Source organism: Priapulus caudatus, unplaced genomic scaffold (assembly GCF_000485595.1).
Source record: "Priapulus caudatus unplaced genomic scaffold, Priapulus_caudatus-5.0.1 Scaffold11, whole genome shotgun sequence".
Taxonomy (NCBI): Eukaryota; Metazoa; Priapulida; class Priapulimorpha; order Priapulimorphida; family Priapulidae; genus Priapulus; species Priapulus caudatus.
In genome coordinates this window covers 586,177-605,872 of record NW_014577072.1, presented here as the reverse complement: position 1 = coordinate 605,872, position 19,696 = coordinate 586,177, and the positions used below count along the sequence as shown (strand labels likewise).

Here is a 19,696-nt window from a genome sequence, read left to right as displayed (position 1 = left end):
ATTACTCTCGCCGCGCGTAAGATGACACGCACGCGCAGCACACGCAACGCGCGCGATGTGTAAGAACCAAGCTCGATATAACGTATAATAGCAAGGAACATGTACAGCGACAGAAGCATATCATAGATTATATACTTCTTGATAATAAAATACGTGTGTGTGGTGTGTGTCGTATAGTAGTTGTATGCTAGTAGTCGTGATGGTGTCGCTTGTAGTGTAAAAAATGTGTGACAGATAATGAGTTGGCTAGTGTTCGATGTTGAGCTGTCGTGTTAATTGTGCGTCAATCTACGCGTGCTTGCGCGTGAATGAGTGTGCTTCGCGTAGTGTCCGTGATCGTGTTCGTTGCCGTGCAGTGTGCTGAGCGTCATATGCACAGGTCGCGATAGTTATTAACACGTACTGTTATGCTTCATCGGTCACTGGTGATGTAGATCTTGATATCCAGATGATCTGCCCTTATGAGTGAAGACAAACGATAACTGTACACGAATTTGCATACCGTAGTAAGTTCCACTCGACTATTAATCCTCTTCGCCAAGAGCAGAAGATTTGGCACTCGAGTAACACCAGTAGATCACGACGTATAATGTATTGATATGAAAGAGTATAGTAAGTAGATTAGTAATACGATGTATGATCGACAGAAATTCATATATTAGGTGTCGCAGCATCCATTAGACTCAAAGCATACTCGCTGCATACACTATGACGAATCTGATGTACTCTGTAATTCTGTGTATATTAACGCCGAAGTGACTTCATTTATATCACTGAGATATATTGTGTGATTGTATGATAGCCATCTACTATGTCACATATATTAGACTAACGCGTCTGTTTAGACCGATCATAACCGCATGATCTACGAGCACACTTTATGCTAAGTAGATGTATCGATCTAAGATACATGAGCATACAATAAAAGATTTTCACAACCATGCGAACCCAATCAGAACTAAAAGCAATGCTGTGAGGATACACAAATAGTCTATATTCGACACAAAATCACAAAATCAGATAATACCGCTGAATGTGAGTGTTTATGTTCGACACACATACACACGCGCGCGTACACACATGCGCGCACGCGTACACCGCCCACACACACACCGAGCGCACGCAGCGTACACACACACATCACACACACACCAGCACACACCAACACAACCACACACCAGCGCAACTCTCCAACCCCACTCCCTCTTCGCGCGTGTGCTTAATTTGTCTTTGACTCAGATATACTGACCCATCAATAGTACCACAATCACTGGTCCGCTAAAGCTAGTACCAGCATCACCAATTAGGTCGCTATAGTTGGTACCACTATCACGGGCCCGCTATAGTTAGTACCACTATCACTGGCTCGCTATAATTAGTACCACTATCACTGACCCGCTATAGTTAGTACCACTATCACTGACCCGCTATAGTTAGTACCACTATCACGGGCCCGCTATAGTTAGTACCACTATCACTGGCTCGCTATAATTAGTACCACTATCACGGGCCCGTTATAGTTAGTACCACTATCACTGGCTCGCTATAATTAGTAGCACTATCACTGGTCCGCTATAATTAGTACCACTATCACTGGCCCGCTATAGTTAGTGGCAAAATCACACAGTGACCCGCTATAGCTAGTGCGAGGATCACGTATTGACCAGCTGTGGTTAGTGCAGAATGAAACACGTACAGTCATTAGGTACACATCTCATGCAATATACATAGGTACGCAATATTTCACATCGCTCGCTCTTGTAGCATCGTGTCTAACAGACAATGAACTGCGAATCAGCTTTCAAACGTATTCAGCTCGTCCTATGCGGGCGGCGAAGTCGACACTACACACACCGAAAGGCCGCACAATGCACACCACCGCGCGAATACCAATCCACAACAGAACTATATTACCTCCCCCATAGTCCTGTTCATTCCCCTTCTCGACTGGGTTGCGAATGTACGAAAACCCGTTACTACGTGACATGAAAAATTTGACAAATTTCACATTTGAGCCGAGGGACAACTGATTGGCTCATGATGAGGGTGGAGTGAACACAGCCTTACAATACAGGGAGCTAGTAGTACACCAGTGCCATACGGCGCACCAACGTCTATCGAGTCGAGACAACAAGCCAGCCAGTGCAGCATGTATATACATATATACGGAGGCTAATAATGCTACCGTTAGACAGCGCTCTCGTTAGGACGCGGTCAGAGGTCTACGGGCGCAGACGCGCACAAGTAGGGCGCCAGATTCGTGTTGCCGGGTGACGGATCGACGAAATTTGTCATTGTGCGAGTCCGCTGGGAAACGTTAGATTTATCAGTGATTTTTATTACGATTACGTGAACAGTCGAATGTACATCTGCGTATTGGAGAGACGTCCTGATAGTAGTTCATCTTAATTTCGCCTGCTGGGTAATAACGTCAGGCAGTTGTTCGAAAAGGATTCGGTAGATAACGGCGATGGCAGTGCACTCCAGACCTAGACCGTATAGTCGTTTCGCTGCGCTGCGGAGAAGATTTAGAATTCTAACCACAAGTAGGAAGCGACGTGAACGACGCAATAACGAGATATTACTGTATTAGGCCGGCGCCGCTGAATTAATAATGATTTTGTTAAATATTGTGGCGCCTCTGGCGGTCATTTTCAAATATTCGTGGTGCACCCCTGCCGGGTAATTTCATTATTTTCACGATGGCTTTATATAAACGTAGCCTTATGGTTTATAGTGTTCCTGCTGACGTTCGCGAATTTCAGTCGCGCAGGCGAAATGCTTATACAAATCACTTACACAATTTTATACCAGCAGGGGGCCAATGTCATCATAAAGATTTCGTCGTCGTCAGCAGGAGTAAGTAACCGACAATGCGTATATTTGCTAAATTGCGAAAAGTCGTGCTGCTGGTATCGAGGTGAGGGGGGGGGGGTTGATGACCGTTTCTGTTCACCACGGCGGTTATTGCAATTTTCCAGCAGATTAGGAGCAGAAACATACTAGTTTCAACTTGAAGCGATCATGGAAATTAGTCTCCGCCTCCTGTTCAAAGGTCCGCGACATCGGCTCAATAGTCCGGAAATTTCTGCTCTCGTCTGCGATTCGATGCATTCGATAGCTGCTTTTTCCTCAGAAAACGAAGTGACCTGCCGATTACCATGCACACACCCCTTCTCTTTCTTTCTCTCTCTCTTTCACTCTCTCTTTCTCTCTCTCTCTCTCTCTCTCTCTCTCTGTCTTCTCTCTCTCTGTCTCGCCTCTCTCTCTTCTGTCTCTCTGCCTCTCTTTGTCTCTCTCTGTCTCTCTCTCTCTCTCTCTCACTCTCTCTGTCTCTCTCTCTCTCTCTCTCTGTTTGTTTCTCTCTGTCGTTCTTTCTCCCGCGCGCTCGCTCTTACTTTCTATCTCGTTCTCTCTCTCTCTCTCTCTCTCTCTCTCTCTCTCTCTCTCTCTCTCTCTCTCTCTCTCTCTCTCTCTCTCTCTCTCTCTCTCTCTCTCTCTCTCTCTCTCTCTTTCTTTCTTTCTCTCTCTTTATCTCTAGCTCTAAGTCATTTTTTCCGGTTAAGGTATGTTTCCTCGGCTCAATAAGGAAAATAAGTACAATCCCTACGAGTGATTTAGGGTTAGAATCCTGCGCTATACTTGCAGATGAATATCATCACTAGGAAAACTACGGTGAGTTAGATTTCGATCTAGCCGTTCTGCCACACTCTGAGAAATTTTCAACATGATGATGCTGATGCTGCTCCTGCTGCTGCTGGTGGTGGTTCTGATGATGATGATGATGATGATGATGATGATGATGATGATGATGATGATAATGATGATGATGATGATGATGATGATGATTATAGTAATAATAATAATAATAATAATAACGCTAATGTGTCGCCTACAACGTGCAATTAGCTCGCAGTAACATTGTCAATTTACCATACGCGTCTAATGACACTTGACCGCGTGTCTAATCTTGGCACAGCTAATGTCATCCACCGCGAACACAACTATTGCGTGACATCTTAGCTCATACTCGTGCATCGTTGCGTCACAAAGGCCGTGCATTGCGCAGCGACAGCACGTGGTGTTTCTAAAAGCCGCGGCGTGCTTGACCGACAAGGGACATCACTGGGCGATTATTGCGCGATCAGTTATGCGTCGTGGCCATGTAGGTACATCTGCGGCTTTACAGTTACGAGAGAGCAGCGAACGGGAAACCAAGGAACAATGATTTAGGTCGTAACGCTGATTACGGGTTTCGTGGATTTCGATCAATACAGTTCGGTGTATACGCGGGTAAATATGCGCTATTGATCGCACCTTAAATATAAGCACGTGTGTCTTCCCGTTTTAACAGTTGACTGTTTATTTTCGGCAACAACTTACATCGCGTGCCGCGTTTAAGCTGAATGTTTCAAATATTTATGGCTCCCAGATCAAATAGATTCTCGCTTTAGTAGAAGGATCTGCATATATTCTGGTGAATTTAAGCCCTGTCATGGTGTAATCGGTCGAACGTGGGGAGGCATGCATGCATCACCCGGCCGCCACCGATACGAACACTGTTATGCGTGTTCTGCCACGGAACATGCTATCTTCGTAGACCCAGATTTCACTCGCACCCTAGTTCCACGCGAGCAACCTAATGCACAGCTCTCATGTCTGACTTAAGGAGCTCAACGATCAGCAGACGGAGCTCTAAACCTTCATTCTTTCAGACCCGAGTTTTCGGAGTGCGAAGTTCACACCACCCTTGACGACCATAGTCAATCCTAAAGCCCACGAATCCGCTATATGACCTTCCGTCTCAAGCTTCACTGCTTTATATTTTATCACTCTTAACATAATAAAAGTATATGGTTGGAAATATGATTTGGTAAGTATTTTCTCATCAGAAAGCATACGAAATGTTGCCGTTTATAACTCTAATCTCTGTGTCACGGTGGTGGAATTACGCATTCGTATAGGTAGGTGCACAAGATGAAATATCTCTTGGGTGTAGTCTTGGGTCTCGTGGGTGAATGAACTATGTGCAGATTATCAATTAACACGGAAGCTTATTGTGCTGCTCTCTTTATTATGCTCTATTATGTCTCACGGTAACCCATTCTGAAATTGTCATGTGTCGAGCGTGGCTGCTATATATAGTAATATCGGGCAAGAAAATTCGGTCCGGTATTACATATCGTCCGATGTCCTGGTTGCAATGCGACAACATGGTACGGTCTTTTAAAATAAGACGCGACAGTTTCTATTCATAGGCGAATGAATACGAGCTAAAGCGTGCAATAACTAATAATGCTGTCGCACGGTCACACACCTACCTCTTTAAAAGACACCATCAGCACCTGTGACAGATCTAAAGGTTGTAGTTGTAGGCTGTAGGCTGTATTTGCATGCAGACGATTTGACGTATTTTATCTTATAAATGCACGTATCGTGTACAGTTCTGTTAAATGATTAAATACTAATGTTGTATAACATTAATCACATCGTAAAATGGCCCACGAAGCATTTTGATTGGATTCGATTTTAGCCGATAGTAAAATGAACGTTACCCGTTAATTTGGATCGCTAGCTACAGCCGTCGTCGGCAGTACTGATACAGCTCACACTGCCTTCCTCCCATTAAAAATTTCGCAGCTATATCCAAGCTGTGAATTTGGTATTTTTTTGCCTAAAGAAATTGACATGAACGCCATTTCCCAGTAAACGCTGCCCTAAACTCGCTTGATACAACTCTGGCCTCGGTTATGCAGCAAAGCTTTTAACTGCTGCTAACGAAGTCATACATCGCACATCTACTATATCAATGTTTTTGCACGAGAAGTTCCAGAATACAGGCTGTTTAGCCGCTCAGCTGCGAGGATAGTCATTAGTTCTGTTTAGAGTGCTTGAGACGGATATTTAGGTTGAGCAATCGAATGCGTAAACTATTATATTATACACATAATTATCACTCCCACGCTGCGCTGTGTCAGTGGGGACACAAAAGCTTCTAATGGCTTCGGCCTAGACTGTTCTGTATGCGAATCTATAACACAGGTAATAGACATGTATGTGAATTCAATAATTCTACGTATTTAATGGCTGAATTCATTACTCCGTTGTGCCTTTCTAACTGAATTTTCTCAACGTTTTATAGACCTGTTTGCGTATTACATCGTCTGGTGGGGCTGTGTTTGTGGGCTACACTCACTGCGTCCAATCGGTTATGACACGCCATATATTATGCATAGCCGATGGACAGATGCGGCAATCAACCTGTCAGATCCCCGTGTTATTTTCTTCTCCGGGAGATGCCGATTGATCAGTGACGAGACAGTGTGCTCTATAAGCTAATCGTAATCTCTGTGACATTAAAAGCACGTAAAAGGCTAACCTCGAAACGTCATTCGACTTCGCGGTGAATATTAATGCGGCTTGCTAATAGAAACTTTACTAATCTAGCGCTCGTCGCCGATGATCGACGACCTTTAATTAGCCAGCCCGCTGCGGATGTCGCGCGCTCCCAGCTGGCATCCGAACAAGCTTACGAGAGATTTCTAATGCGTGCATTTTTCCTGCGCGCATTAATTGCTAATGAAATAAACCGAATTAGAATCGTGGTGTACCTTCTCCGCGCTCGCGCCGGTGCTGCCTCCCCGCGGCGCCACGACTAGCGAGGCGCAGCGGTAATTAAACACTCACATCCGGGCACCCGCGCAGAATAAGTAGTACGCAGTGTTGTTGCATTCGATGGATGCGCCTGGTAAACAATGAATGTTCATCATTGTCGCGGACATGAGAGAGATGCGGTTCTTACGACTTCGTATATGTATGAAAGCGGAGTAGTCGCGGCTGGATTCTAGAGACGTCCGCGCCGTATTGCTGTTGGCGCGTCTGCAAATCTTCGCACTAATGAACTTTTCTGGCCGAATTTCGTGTTCATTTCGGTTAGGAGTGCTTTTAGCCTGTTGCAGCTGCTTATGTAAATTGCCACCAATGATTCCGTCAAGTGTGCCGTATAATGGGTTTAATTACGCAACATAAAACACACAGCTGCGGCGGCGTGTGCCATCGCGCCTATTATGTGGCGCAAGTGCACGTGCAAACCATCCCCTACTTACACGCGAGGGTAACCGCCTGGCTTTGCCCACGATTTGCGACAAAAGTATACATGCATATGCCTTAATAGTGTTCGGCCTGCGATTTCGCCGCAATCGGGGAAACGCGCGCAGTGACTTGCGCGTGACGTATAATGCGCGACGACAGCGACGATGGCGACGATGGCGACGATGGCGAGGCAAATGGTTACGAAACTTCAACAAAATTGAATACGGAAACTTTACGGTACATTACTTAGCTAACATCTGGTTACGCGCGATGGACTATACACATCTATCCGGGTTCTCAGTGAAGAGAGGAATTCCATCGAAGTAGAAATGATAAATCGTGCGATATGGAAAACATGCGGGGTGCGTGTATGTATGCGCACAATATGCTCCGCTCGCACTCACGACTGCAGATGTCATCATTGCATGCAACTAGCTGCACTTCCCTGATGACAATCGGTAACCGTACATACTAGACATTATACATTTAGAGAAGAATATTTTCGTCTTCCGTGCTAGTCTCCCGTCATGAACCGGCTATCATCCAGACTGTCACTACGATCGTTTGTATCGCTAGCGATGCACGGCGATACGAGCGGAACGCGCAGTCTATGCCATGTAGTTGCGCTGACCTATGGAATAAGCTCCGTTTTCAATACATAAAATAGCGATTGCCGTCTAAGTGATCAGTGAGCATAGCACGGATTTAATCGCATGACCGTCCAAATGTAACTAGAACTGCGGCTGACAAGATATTTTATCTCTTATAGCGATCTTATATCAATACATCTAAGCTGACTACCGGCGTAGATGGAACATTCACGTACGTCACCCGCGGATAAGACGCGGACGTCAGACCGCACACACAGCCGATGTTCGCATGGAAACATTAACGATTGCTTGGCTACTGCTATTCCGCTGCCGCGATGGAGAGGTAACGCGGCGCGACGTCGCAAAATGCTGGCGGGCGGACAAACCAGCGGATGTAGTGCTGATTGACGGACTGAAAGATTTTCTCTCTCCCTCTCTCTCTCTCTCTCTCTCTCTCTCTCTCTCTCTCTTTGGTCCTTCTCTCTCTCTCTCTCTCTCTCGTCTCTTCTCTCTCTCTCTCTCTCTCTCTCTCTCTCTCTCAATCTCTCTCTCAATCTCTCATTTCTTCTCTCTCTCTCTCGCTCTATCTCGCGCGCTCTCTCGCTCTCTCTATCTATCTATCTCACTCGCTCGCTCTTTCTCTCCCCTCTCTCTCACTCTCACTCGCCTACTCTCTCTCGCGCGCGCTCACTCGCCCACTCTTTCTCGCGCTCGCTCGCCCACACTCTCAGCCCCTTCTCTTTGTTTTTCCTCCATTACACTCACTTTCATTTTCTATCACGCTCCCTCCGCAGAAGATAATACATACTAACATGTAAACTGCAGCGAGAATTACTCAGAAGTCATCAACGAGATGCGATGATTGCGTGTGCTCGCCGTGGCAATCTCGCTGCAGTCGAAATTCACTTCGGATGAATTTTATAGTTAACGACGTGAAGCTGCGCCGAGCTGGTCGGTATCTCGGATTAGTTCCTGAAATATAACTGCAAAGGCTTCGTCTATCGGTACGACACGCGCATGCGAAGCTTACCCCCCCCCCACCTCCCCGCCGTATCCATTTATAAGACTTATTGCCCTCAAAGCACGAACGTGTGAAGCACAAAATCCCTCTCGCATCTGATGTGGCTCGCTATATATTTTCTGCGAAAACGTTTACCATCAACGTTCAAAACAGTATTGATCAAATTAACGGCCGAAAAGTATTCCGGCGGACGGACGGCATGCAACACGCGCGCCCGCTGATCGGCTCGTTTGGCAGCTAAACACATAAAACTTCACGCCGCCCATTACAAACGGGCTGTGGGTGAGCAGAGCAAAGGTCAGTCGCTATAAAACGCAATGCGGAAGCCACGCACGGCGCGGAAGCCGACGGTCGGCAATATCATTTGCATTCGCCGTTTTTTCGCGTTTGTCGCTCGCTACACAGCGGCGCGCGATTGCGAGAGGATGCGCGGGCTCGGTTCACGGGCGGTGCGCGTGATCGCGTGTATGAAACTGGTCGTGACGGCTCGACATCGCAGTCACACACACACACGCACGCGCGCGCAGACACACACACAGACACACACACGCACACACACACACACACACACACACACACAAACACACACACAGCGCTGCTGTACAGAACCGCAACCTTCGCGCGAAAACTCACACACTTTGGGAGCTTGTGTACGCACGTACACGCTCGCGTACACGCACGCACGCACGCACAAACGTACACACGGGGGTATATACACACGGGGGTATGTACACGGGGGTATAGGCAAACACGTGTACACATACACACACACACGCATACACGCGTATATACATGCACGCACACATGAACACGCACACGTACACGCACGCACGCACGCACACACGCACGCACGCACGCGTACACACACACACACACACACACACACACACACACACACACACACACACACACACTCACACACACACTACAATCCCCGGGGGCTTATTATAGGAGCGTACGAGAGTACTAACATGTGTGTATGGAGCAGGCTTACCGCCACGCATTGCTGCAATAGCTTCCTGACCTGTTTGTCAGGATGAGTCGATCCTGCCTCCGCCGCCCGCCGCGAACAGGACTTAGTTTATGTACACGCGCGTAGCGGCGCTAAAAGCCGGTATTTTTTTCCGTTGTCTCCTTGCCATCTTTAACTAGACTTTCCGTGACGGATTTGCAGGCGGATAGCACTTAAGCCTATTACGCTAAACCTTTCATACTCGCGTATAATATGGTACGTGCGCCCACATATGTTAAGCGCTGTGGATATACGACTCCGGTATTCGCGTATACGTTGTAGGGTATACCGTCGTATTACAACGTGACAGCACGCTCGTCGCATGTGTTGTACACGAAGTAACATGCTCGACCGGCGGTCAGTCGCTGCTGGCAAACTGGGAAGAAAGGGAATTAGTCATTCTAACAAATTTACCCATACTTGCATGCGGTGTGCATGTGTGGAAACATACGTGAGTACGTGCGTATGCTTGCGCGCGTGTGCGCGTGGGTATATCGATGTGTGTGTGTGTGTGTGTGTGTGTGTGTGTGTGTGTGTGTGTGTGTGTGTGTGTGTGTGTGTGTGTGTGTGTGTTGTGTGTTGTGTGTGTGTTGTGTGTGTGTGGTGTGGTGGAAAGTGAGTATTGTGTGTGTTGTGTTGTGTGTGTGTGTGTGTGTGCAACGTGTGTTGTGTGTGTGGCGTGAGAGAAGAGAGCAGAGAGACAGATGTGTGTGTGGTGTGTGTGTGTGTGTGCGTGTGTGTGTGTGTGCGTGAGAGATAGAGAGAGAAGAGAGAAGAGTGTGTGTGGTGTGTGTGTTGGTGTGGTGTTGTGCGTGAGAGAGAGAGAGGAGAGAGCGGAGAGAGAAGAGTGTGTGTGTGTGTGTGTGTGTGTGGTGTGTTGTGCTGTGTGTGTGTGTGTGTGTGTGTGTGTGTGCGTGTACGTGCTTATATTTGTGTACATTTTATGTCTGCGTGTGTGGTGGGCTGCATGTGTGTAGCGGTGTTGCGCCTGTGAGCGTTTTGTGTGTGCACGGTGGGTGTTGCGTGTGCGTGTGCGTATGCGTGGTGACGTGTGCGTGTGCGGTGTGCGTGTGCGTAGTGCGTCGTAGCGTGTGCGTGTGTGTTGGCGTGTGCGTGTGCGTGTGCGAGTGTGCAGTGTGCGTCGTGCGTGAGCCGGTTCGTATTTACATGTCTGTCCATGGTAGGTGTTGCGCGTGTCTGTGTGTGTGTGTCAGTTGTGTGTGTGTGTGGTGTGTAGTGTGTGTGGGTGTGTGTGAGTGTGGTGTGGTGTGTGTGTGTGTGTGTGTGTGTGTGTGCGCATGTGTGCGTGTGCGTGTGTGTGTGTGTGTGTGCGTGCGCGGGTCTGCTTGGGTGCGTATGCGTGTGCGTTAGTGGGTGCGTACATCTGTATGTGTACAAGCGCGCGTCGATAGTAGGTGACACTCGGTATGCACGAACATGCACACACAGACACACACGCCGCCGAGAAACTGTGCAGAGAATATAACTCGGCCGGAGACAATGCGTCGGCATTTCACGTCGTCTGTTATTTCTCCGCGTCGCTGCCAAGTGGATTTAGGAAATTACGCCAATCTGCTTGTCACTGAGTGCGGGCTGGCTCTGCACAGCACCTAATAACGTCTGGCTTTAACACAGGAAAGCCAGCGCGGGTAGCTTTGTAGTAGGGCTCAGGCGTGACGCGTCCACACAGAGGCGCGAACAGCGAGCGGACCGCACCAGAAGCATCCCAGCACACCCATGGCAAAAAAAACTCAATCAGGCAACGCCAGTTCCTCGTCATCGTCATCATCATCATCAGCAGCAGCAGCAGCAGCAGCAGCGGCGGCGGCGGCGGCGGGGGAGAAGAAGGGGGAGAGTGTGGGACGGGGTGGACTCATCATTCGCAGCCGATAATGAGCGAGAGATAAAGCGGGCGCGAGCTGCTGAAGCCCACGTGCGCATAGGTAGAAAGACACAGGTGTGCGTTGCTAGCGACGTTCGTTTTAGCACCGGCGCACTAATTGCTCGGCGCGATGTCGTGTCGCCCCGAGGTGCGATGAGCGAGGTGGCTGGCTCGCCGCTAGGGCGAGAGCCGCAGATATACGAGTATAGATAGCGTGCCATAATTAGTAAGCGCGAAACATTGCTGCATGCAGAGACACGCCTCGGCTTATGACGGCCCAGCGGCGAGCTTGCGTACGCACGCCGAGAGAAAGCAGTTTATTCGTTTCGCCGTCGTATAATCAGCAGCGGTAGTGTCCGTGAGGCAGTCTATCATCTCGTCTACTCGCGATTGCAAAAATTTTCATTTCACGTTATTTCGCGGGCATACTTGCGTCGCTCTGCTTGACAATCCGCAAATAAGTATATGTATGCGGGATATAGCCGTCATCCGTGCGCAACCTAGGGCAATATAATGACGGGAAAATCCATGCGCCTAGGCCGAAAACTAATTCAGTCGCTCGCCGTCTGTCAGGACGATTGATAACAAGCATGTTAGAGATGCATAGATTTTTATGGTGCCACTTTATGAATTTAATTAGAATTGATTGAGCCTTACCAGAAGGGGAGGCAGTACGCTGCACGAGCAGGGAATGCAACCGGTGAGGGTAGCTCGGCATCAGAGTGATGTGACGGACAGCAGCTATCGTGGAAACAAGACGCGACTCGCACGCTATTCAGCCCTAATTGTATTGAACAGAGAACTCGCCCGCTTTTTGTAATAACGGATTAATGTATACGTACATCCGCTGCCGGGTTCATCAAAAAAAATTGCGAGTGAACTCCGGCCGCGCATATATTTGCCTGCATCCACCTGTGCTATGACAGCAATGAAAATCAGCATAACGCTTGAAACGTATATCCGCTATATGCGGCCATATTATGACTTTGCTTTTGAGCCTCTCCCCACACTCACAACTACAAACACAAAACACACACGTACACGCACACATGCACACAGGGAGAAACACACGCGTGCGCGGTAGCATTCGTGCGCGGTCCTCCCTCCCACACACGAACACACGAACACACACGCGCGCACACACACACACGCACGCACGCACACGCGCTCGCATTTGTGTGGGTATATATATATACACTCAGGCACACGCAATCAATTGATGTAATCAGACCTTTTGTGTTCCACTGCAGAAATTAACTTTCGCAATCAAAGCAAACTGCACCAATGTGTCGCACGTGCATCTCTGTCAGTCCAGTTCGCCGATTGGCTACTGTCCTATTCGCGCAAATCCACACGATTACCCGCGATCACTTGCCCTAACGATATGAAGCGGATTCATCCACTCCGATTGAATGATCAATGAATAATAATGGTTTATTTAGCTATCAGTGGTATGCGCTCTTATTCACAAAAATCGACTGTCTAACGAAGATAGCTTAGCGGCCCGTTTATCGGCAGCATGCCGCGAGCAATCGCCTTCATTTACTATAAACAGTCTACGTAATGAAGTTTCGGGAACGCATAACCTGATGAGCTGATACCGAGTCGGCAATTTGCATAGAACTGGCGTTAAACCAAAACTAAGCGGCGCCCGCGGTTACGCTAATCAGGTGAACAGTAGCAGGTGTCGTGCACCTGCATTATATTAGTACTCACCTGTAGTGCATAACGTGGCCAGTATGTGAGCCATCAGCAGTAGTCTACTCTTGGTATCCATGTTCGACCGGAGTATGATATCCATTTTGTACGGTCACAACGCCATGGGTTGCACAGTCAGTCCGTCTGCTGTCTCTCAGGAGGCTCTGTGCTTTTTTCGAAATTCTGTTTAAGAGTTTCCTTATCCGCTCAAACATTAATCTGCGAAATATGATTACTACATTATTGTGCTCCCTTGTGATCGCGTTCCGCGGTTAACATGCTTTTCAGCGATTTTATGATGCTTATAACTGCGTGGCCAGAGGTGCAGTAAAATGTACACGTCAAACCAGTCACTTCAAATTATGTTTATTTCGCTGTATCAACAGCTGATAACTCGATGTCTGTTCGCTACTCAGTCCAAGCCGTTGCTCCAATGTTCCGCTTCATTTTCTTTATTTTCAGCAAAGCGCGCTTCACTTCCCACTAGCACTCTTTCTTAGATCTGATCCAGCGTAATGGATTCGAGAAGGTCTTCTGATGCACTGTAGTAGTCTCCTGATTTCGTCGGCGTACAATGGCTGGATTAGGCGAGGTATCTCGCTCTCTCGCACTCTCCTCCTCTCTTGGCGCTACGGGGTAACTGGAAAAAGCGCACGCACTGTCACAATGATGAACACCACAGCTGCCTGCCAGCGACTCAGTCAACGTCGCCTAAACGAAATGCCGGCACGTCGGAGCGGAAGATTGATGAGGACACGTGTCTGGTGTAATTTACGTAACGTATTCTCGTCAAACGGCTGAGGAGACGCTGGAAAATATCATCCCATCTCATGCGTCACGACGGTTTCAAAATATAGCGCGACGGCAACGCGGGGATAGCTAACAGGACGTTGTTTAATGAGTTTGTGTGTCGAAGAGCGTCCTAGCAGCAAGCGAGCACTATTGCAGTGTCGGCTGGCTCATCATCGTGACTTGCTGTCACTGTCGCATCGACTGCTGCTCGCGGCCCGGCTGCACGCCGCGTGTTGTCAACCTTCCGCCCACGCGATACATACATTTGGCTAGCAGACGATGTGGTCGGTGGTGCCGGCGCTACACTCCGGTCCGGAGGCCCTCACATCGCGCGCAAAAGAGAGAGAGAGAGAGAGGCAATTAGTAACGAATCGTTTGAGCGCTCGTGCACCGACGCTGGTGGCTGCTTGCTTGGCTGGCTCTGGGCGAGTCGAGTGAATGAGTGAGTGTATGCGCGTGTGTATATGTGCATGTGTATATATATGCGTGTATGCCTAACACCACTGCGTACGTACGTCAGACGCGCTCCACGCCAAGTAACGATCAGAGCTATTCACTTCCCAGCTGCTCTTTTCCTCGCGGCCCCGAATGTGTGTAGCGAATGCGCGCTCGGCGCTCAAGTGCACGCGCCGCGTCTGCGTCGTTGGGCGCGCTGCCAGCATCTCTCTCCGCCGCTTGCAGAGTTGCGTGCCATCGCCGCCGATACGATAAAACGCGGTAATTATTTATAAAGTCTTTGCCGCGCCAATTATTTAAATATGCGACCGATCGCGTCGACTTCCAATGCACACTAAGATACGCGCGTAACATCATTCGTGCGTGAGAGAGTGTAGGTGAGAGAGAGAGAGAGAGAGAGAGAGAGAGAGAGAGAGAGAGAGAAAGAGTGTGTGGGTGTGCGTGCATGTGTGAGAGTAACAGCGAGCGCACGCGAAATAGAGAAAAAGAACCCGAATCTTGTCGCTGGCGCTAAGACACGTCAGTCACTATTACGTGAGTCTCGCTCCAATCAGCCGCCTTCGATGTTTACGCTTTTACGTTTAGAGATAGGCGCGGGTGTTGTCGAACCGACAGTTCATACAGCGGGGCGTCGCCGGGTTAAGTGACAACGAACCATCTATTATACCAAGTGACAGATACCGCCGCCGCCCTTTCTCAAGACAGCTACCAGGTAGGAAGACCGTCAGTGTACACGACTAAATATTCACGTCACGAGAGAGAGGGGCACACACATAGAGAGTTAATTAGAGAGAGAAGGAAAGAGTGAGAAGCGAGAAGGGCGAGACGCGAGAAGAGAGAGAACATGAGTGATATAAACTATATATATATATATATTATATATATATATATATTAGTATATAGATTAAAGAGAGAGAGAGAGAGAGAGAGAGAGAGAGAAGAGAGAGAGAGACAAGAGAGAGAGAGAGAGAGAAAATAGAAAAGAGGCGAGAGCGAGAAAAAGAAATATATATAAATATATTAATATATATATATATGCCTATATATTATATATATGAATATAAATGAATATGAATATATATGAATAAACCGTAATTTATATATTATAGTTATAGAGAGAAACATATAGTTCTATTCATCGATTGAACCGCGATAAGAACAGATATTTCGAACACTCCTGCGTTTGCTACCGTGCGGCGCTTGCGCGGCGGTCGTGCGTGCTGTTAATTGTTGTTGCTACGGGGTACCATGTAACCCAATCACATCTAGAGCGATGGAATGGGGCCGCGCATCGATATGGAACAATAGGCGTACGTTGCGAGTGTAGGCGGAGGCGGTCAGTTTATCTTTAATCGCAGCGTTGTGCGCCGATTAGTTGAAATTAGCGTCTCGTGGCTGCCAGATGATGTCTGCTGCGCAACCGCATAACGCTCTGTTTGTTCTGATTTCGTGGCCGCTGACAGCCGCAGGCGTATTACCGCTTGTGCCGTGTCACCACACGGCAGCGTCACTCACACGCGCGGGTCACGTCACACGCGCGCGTCAGAACCACATACACATCCATGCACGAACACTACGCAGTCACAGCACACGCGTAGTAATCGCACATCGCGCAGTCACGCACAAGTCGGGACGCAAGGTCATGCAGCACATACGCGTCACGCCAGCGCGCGGTCACGCCCAGCTCGCACGCACACAAAACAATGCACGGCACAGCGCGTGCGATCACGCACAGAACAACACAATCATACATAAACAGCGGTCACGCCCTACGCGCTAGTCACGCGCACGACCGCGCGCTCCATGAACATGGCGCGCCATCACTCATGCCACATGATTCTCGCACACCACGTGCGTCCACGCATACAGCGCGTCAGCGCCACGAAACACGTGGTCCACACATCACGGCACGCCACACGAACAACGCACACACAGCGACACCCACACACACACACAGGCCACAGACACACACACACACACACAATATTATATATACACACACAGACCTCAGCGCCCCCGCACAGTACACACCACACACACACACACACACACACACATACACACATCCAAACGCAGCGTCACGCCTCCACGCGGTCACGTGCACACGCGTAGTCAGCGCACACACGCGTAAGTCCACGTACAAACACGCGTAGGCACGCCCACGACGCGTAGTTCCACGTTACACAACCGCGTAGACAGCGCACACACGCGTAAGTCACGCCACACGCGCTATCACATACACACCGTAGTCACCACATACGGCTCGTCAGGTCACGCCACCATACGCCGCTAGTCACACACACACACGCGATACACACAGGGCACTCACAGCACACACGCGTAGTCACACACACACGGACACACGGCGTATCACGCACAAACGCTATCCACACACATACCGCACACACCGTTAGTCCACGTACACACGCGTAGTCACGCACAGCCGACACTAGTCACAGGAGCACCATGCGGGCCAGCGCGTAGTCACGGCACCCAACACGCGTAGACACGCCACCACAACGCCGTAGTCAACGTACAGCACGCGTAGTCCACATACCACGCTCGTAGTCCCGTATCACACCGTAGGCACGCCACACAGGACCCCGTAGTCACGCACACACAGCGTAGTCACAGTACACATTCCGTATCACCAGCAGCACGCTCGTAGTCACGTGACACACACGCCGTAGTCACGTACACACGCGTCGTTCACACGGACACAGCCACGCGTAGTCACACACCCAAGCACGCACACACGCGTAAGTCACACACACGCACACGCACACTGACGCGTAGTCACGCAAATACCGGCGTAGTCAACACAGCACACAGCACCACACGCGTAGTCACGTACAGCACGCCCGTAGTGCAACGCACAACGCGTATCACCACGACACTACGGCACCAGCGCAGCGCGTAGTCACTGCAGGCTGATACGCGTAGTCACAGGCCCCACACACGCACACACGCCGTATCCCACGTACACACCGCGAGTCAGCGGCACGACGACCGTAGTCACACAGCACAGCCGTAGTCACGCAGCAGCTCCACGCGTAGACCACGCACACACGCGGCAGTCACGTACGACGCGCGTAGTCACGTAGCACACGCGTAGTCACGTACACACCGCGAGTCACGGTACACTACCGTAGTCACGTACACACGCACACACGACGCGTAGTCAGCACGAGCACAACACGATAGTCAGCAGACACACGCGTAGTCACGTACACAGCGCCGTAGTCAGCAACACGCTCGTAGATCATACGCACACACGCGTAAGTCACAGTAACACATGCGTATCACGTACACGGCACGCTAGTCCCACACACACACACAGCAGTCACACACCCAACACACCACACGCCAATCACGCCGTAGAACGTCACGCTACACAACGCGTAGTGCAGCGCACTGACACGCGTAGTCACATACACCCCAAAAAACGCCGTATCACACACACGGCCGTAGTCACATACAACACGCGTAGGCCACACACGACGCTCGTAAGTCACGCCACAAACAAGGGAGCGATAGTCACTGTACACACGCCGTAGTCAGCACACACACGCGTAGCGCACCGCACACACGCGTAGATCACGCCACACCACCGCGTAGCCACGCACAGCACGCGTAGTCACGTAGCACCCGTAGTCACGCACACACGCGTAGTCATGCACACACGCGAGTCACGACACAACGCGTAGATCACGCACACACGGCGTAGTCACGCACGGCACACGCGTAGTCCACACACACACGCGTAGTCACGCACACACGCGTAGACACGCATCACACGCGTAGTCACCGCACACACGCGTAGTCACATACACACGCGTAGACACACACACAAGCAATCAGTAAGTCACGTACACACGGCGTAGTCAACGTACACATCGCGTAGTCAGCGTACACAGCACGCGTAAGACACGCAGCGACAACGCGTAGTCACGCCACACACGCGTAGCTCACGTACACACGCGTAATCTACGTACCACGCCGTAGTTCACACACACACACGCATATCACACACATCACACCACGCGTAGCTCACGCACAGCTGGGCACGGCGTAGTCACGCTTACACACGCGTAGTCCGTACACAGCGCGTAAGTCAGCGCACGCACGCGTAGTCACACGTCCACACGCTAGACACACATGCCACGGCTTCGTAGTCACGTACACCACGCGTAGTCCCACACTACGCGCGGTAGTCACGTACACACGCGTAGGTTCAGCGCACACTACGCGTTAGTCACGCACACACACGTAGTCACCGCCGCACGCCACGCGTAGTACACACACAAACACACGCGTAGTCACACACAAACACAGGATCCACCGTATAACACGACGCGCGTTGTCACGCACAAAGTGCTCGACGCGTAGTCACGAGTACACACGCGTAGTCCACGTATGCAACACGCGTAGTCACGGCTTACACACGCGTAGTCCACGTACACAACTACATCGCGTAGTCACCCCGCACACGACGCAGTAGTCAAGCACATCACGGCGTAGTCCACGTAGCACACGCGTAGTCATACATCAAACGCGTAGTCACGCAACACACGCGTAGTCACGCACACACGTCGTAGCCACGCACACCCGCGTAGTCACGTACAACAGCGTAGTCAGCAACAACACATCGCGTAGTCACGTACACATCGCGTATCACGCTACAAAAACCTAGTCATACCACCAAACGCGTAGTCACGCACACAACGGCGTAAGTCAACGGCACACAAAGCGTAAGTCAACGTTACACACACGCGTAGTCACAACACACATGGCGAACACGCGTAGTCGTACACACGCGTATCAGCGCACCACACGCGTAGTCAGCGCTACACCCGCGTAATCAACGTACACATGAACGCGTAGTCACGCTACACGACGCCCCGAGGACACGCACACGACCGCGTAGTCACGCACAACACGCGTAGTCAGCGTACACCCGTGCGTAGTCACACACATCCACTGCGTAGTCACGACAGGCCACCGGTAGTCACCAAACACATACGCGTAAGTCACTACAAACGCGTATCACACCACAAACGGCAGTAAGTCAGCGTACACGACGCGTAGTCAGGTACACACGCGTAGTCTTCACACAGCACGGCGTAGTGCACAGTAACACACAGCGTAGTTGT

At 49.9% G+C, this 19,696-nt stretch overlaps 1 protein-coding gene across 1 annotated transcript in view; it reads right to left on the bottom strand.

Annotated features, from left to right (window-relative positions):
* The window catches only part of LOC106807778, a 56,104-nt gene extending 41,513 nt beyond the window's left edge, over window positions 1–14,591 (bottom strand). The window contains exon 1 of the mRNA XM_014810229.1: window positions 13,314–14,591. Coding sequence (XP_014665715.1) covers window positions 13,314–13,398 — 85 coding nt within the window. The 5' untranslated portion in view covers window positions 13,399–14,591. The remainder of the gene's footprint in view (window positions 1–13,313) is intronic.
* Between the last annotated feature and the right edge of the window lie 5,105 nt (window positions 14,592–19,696).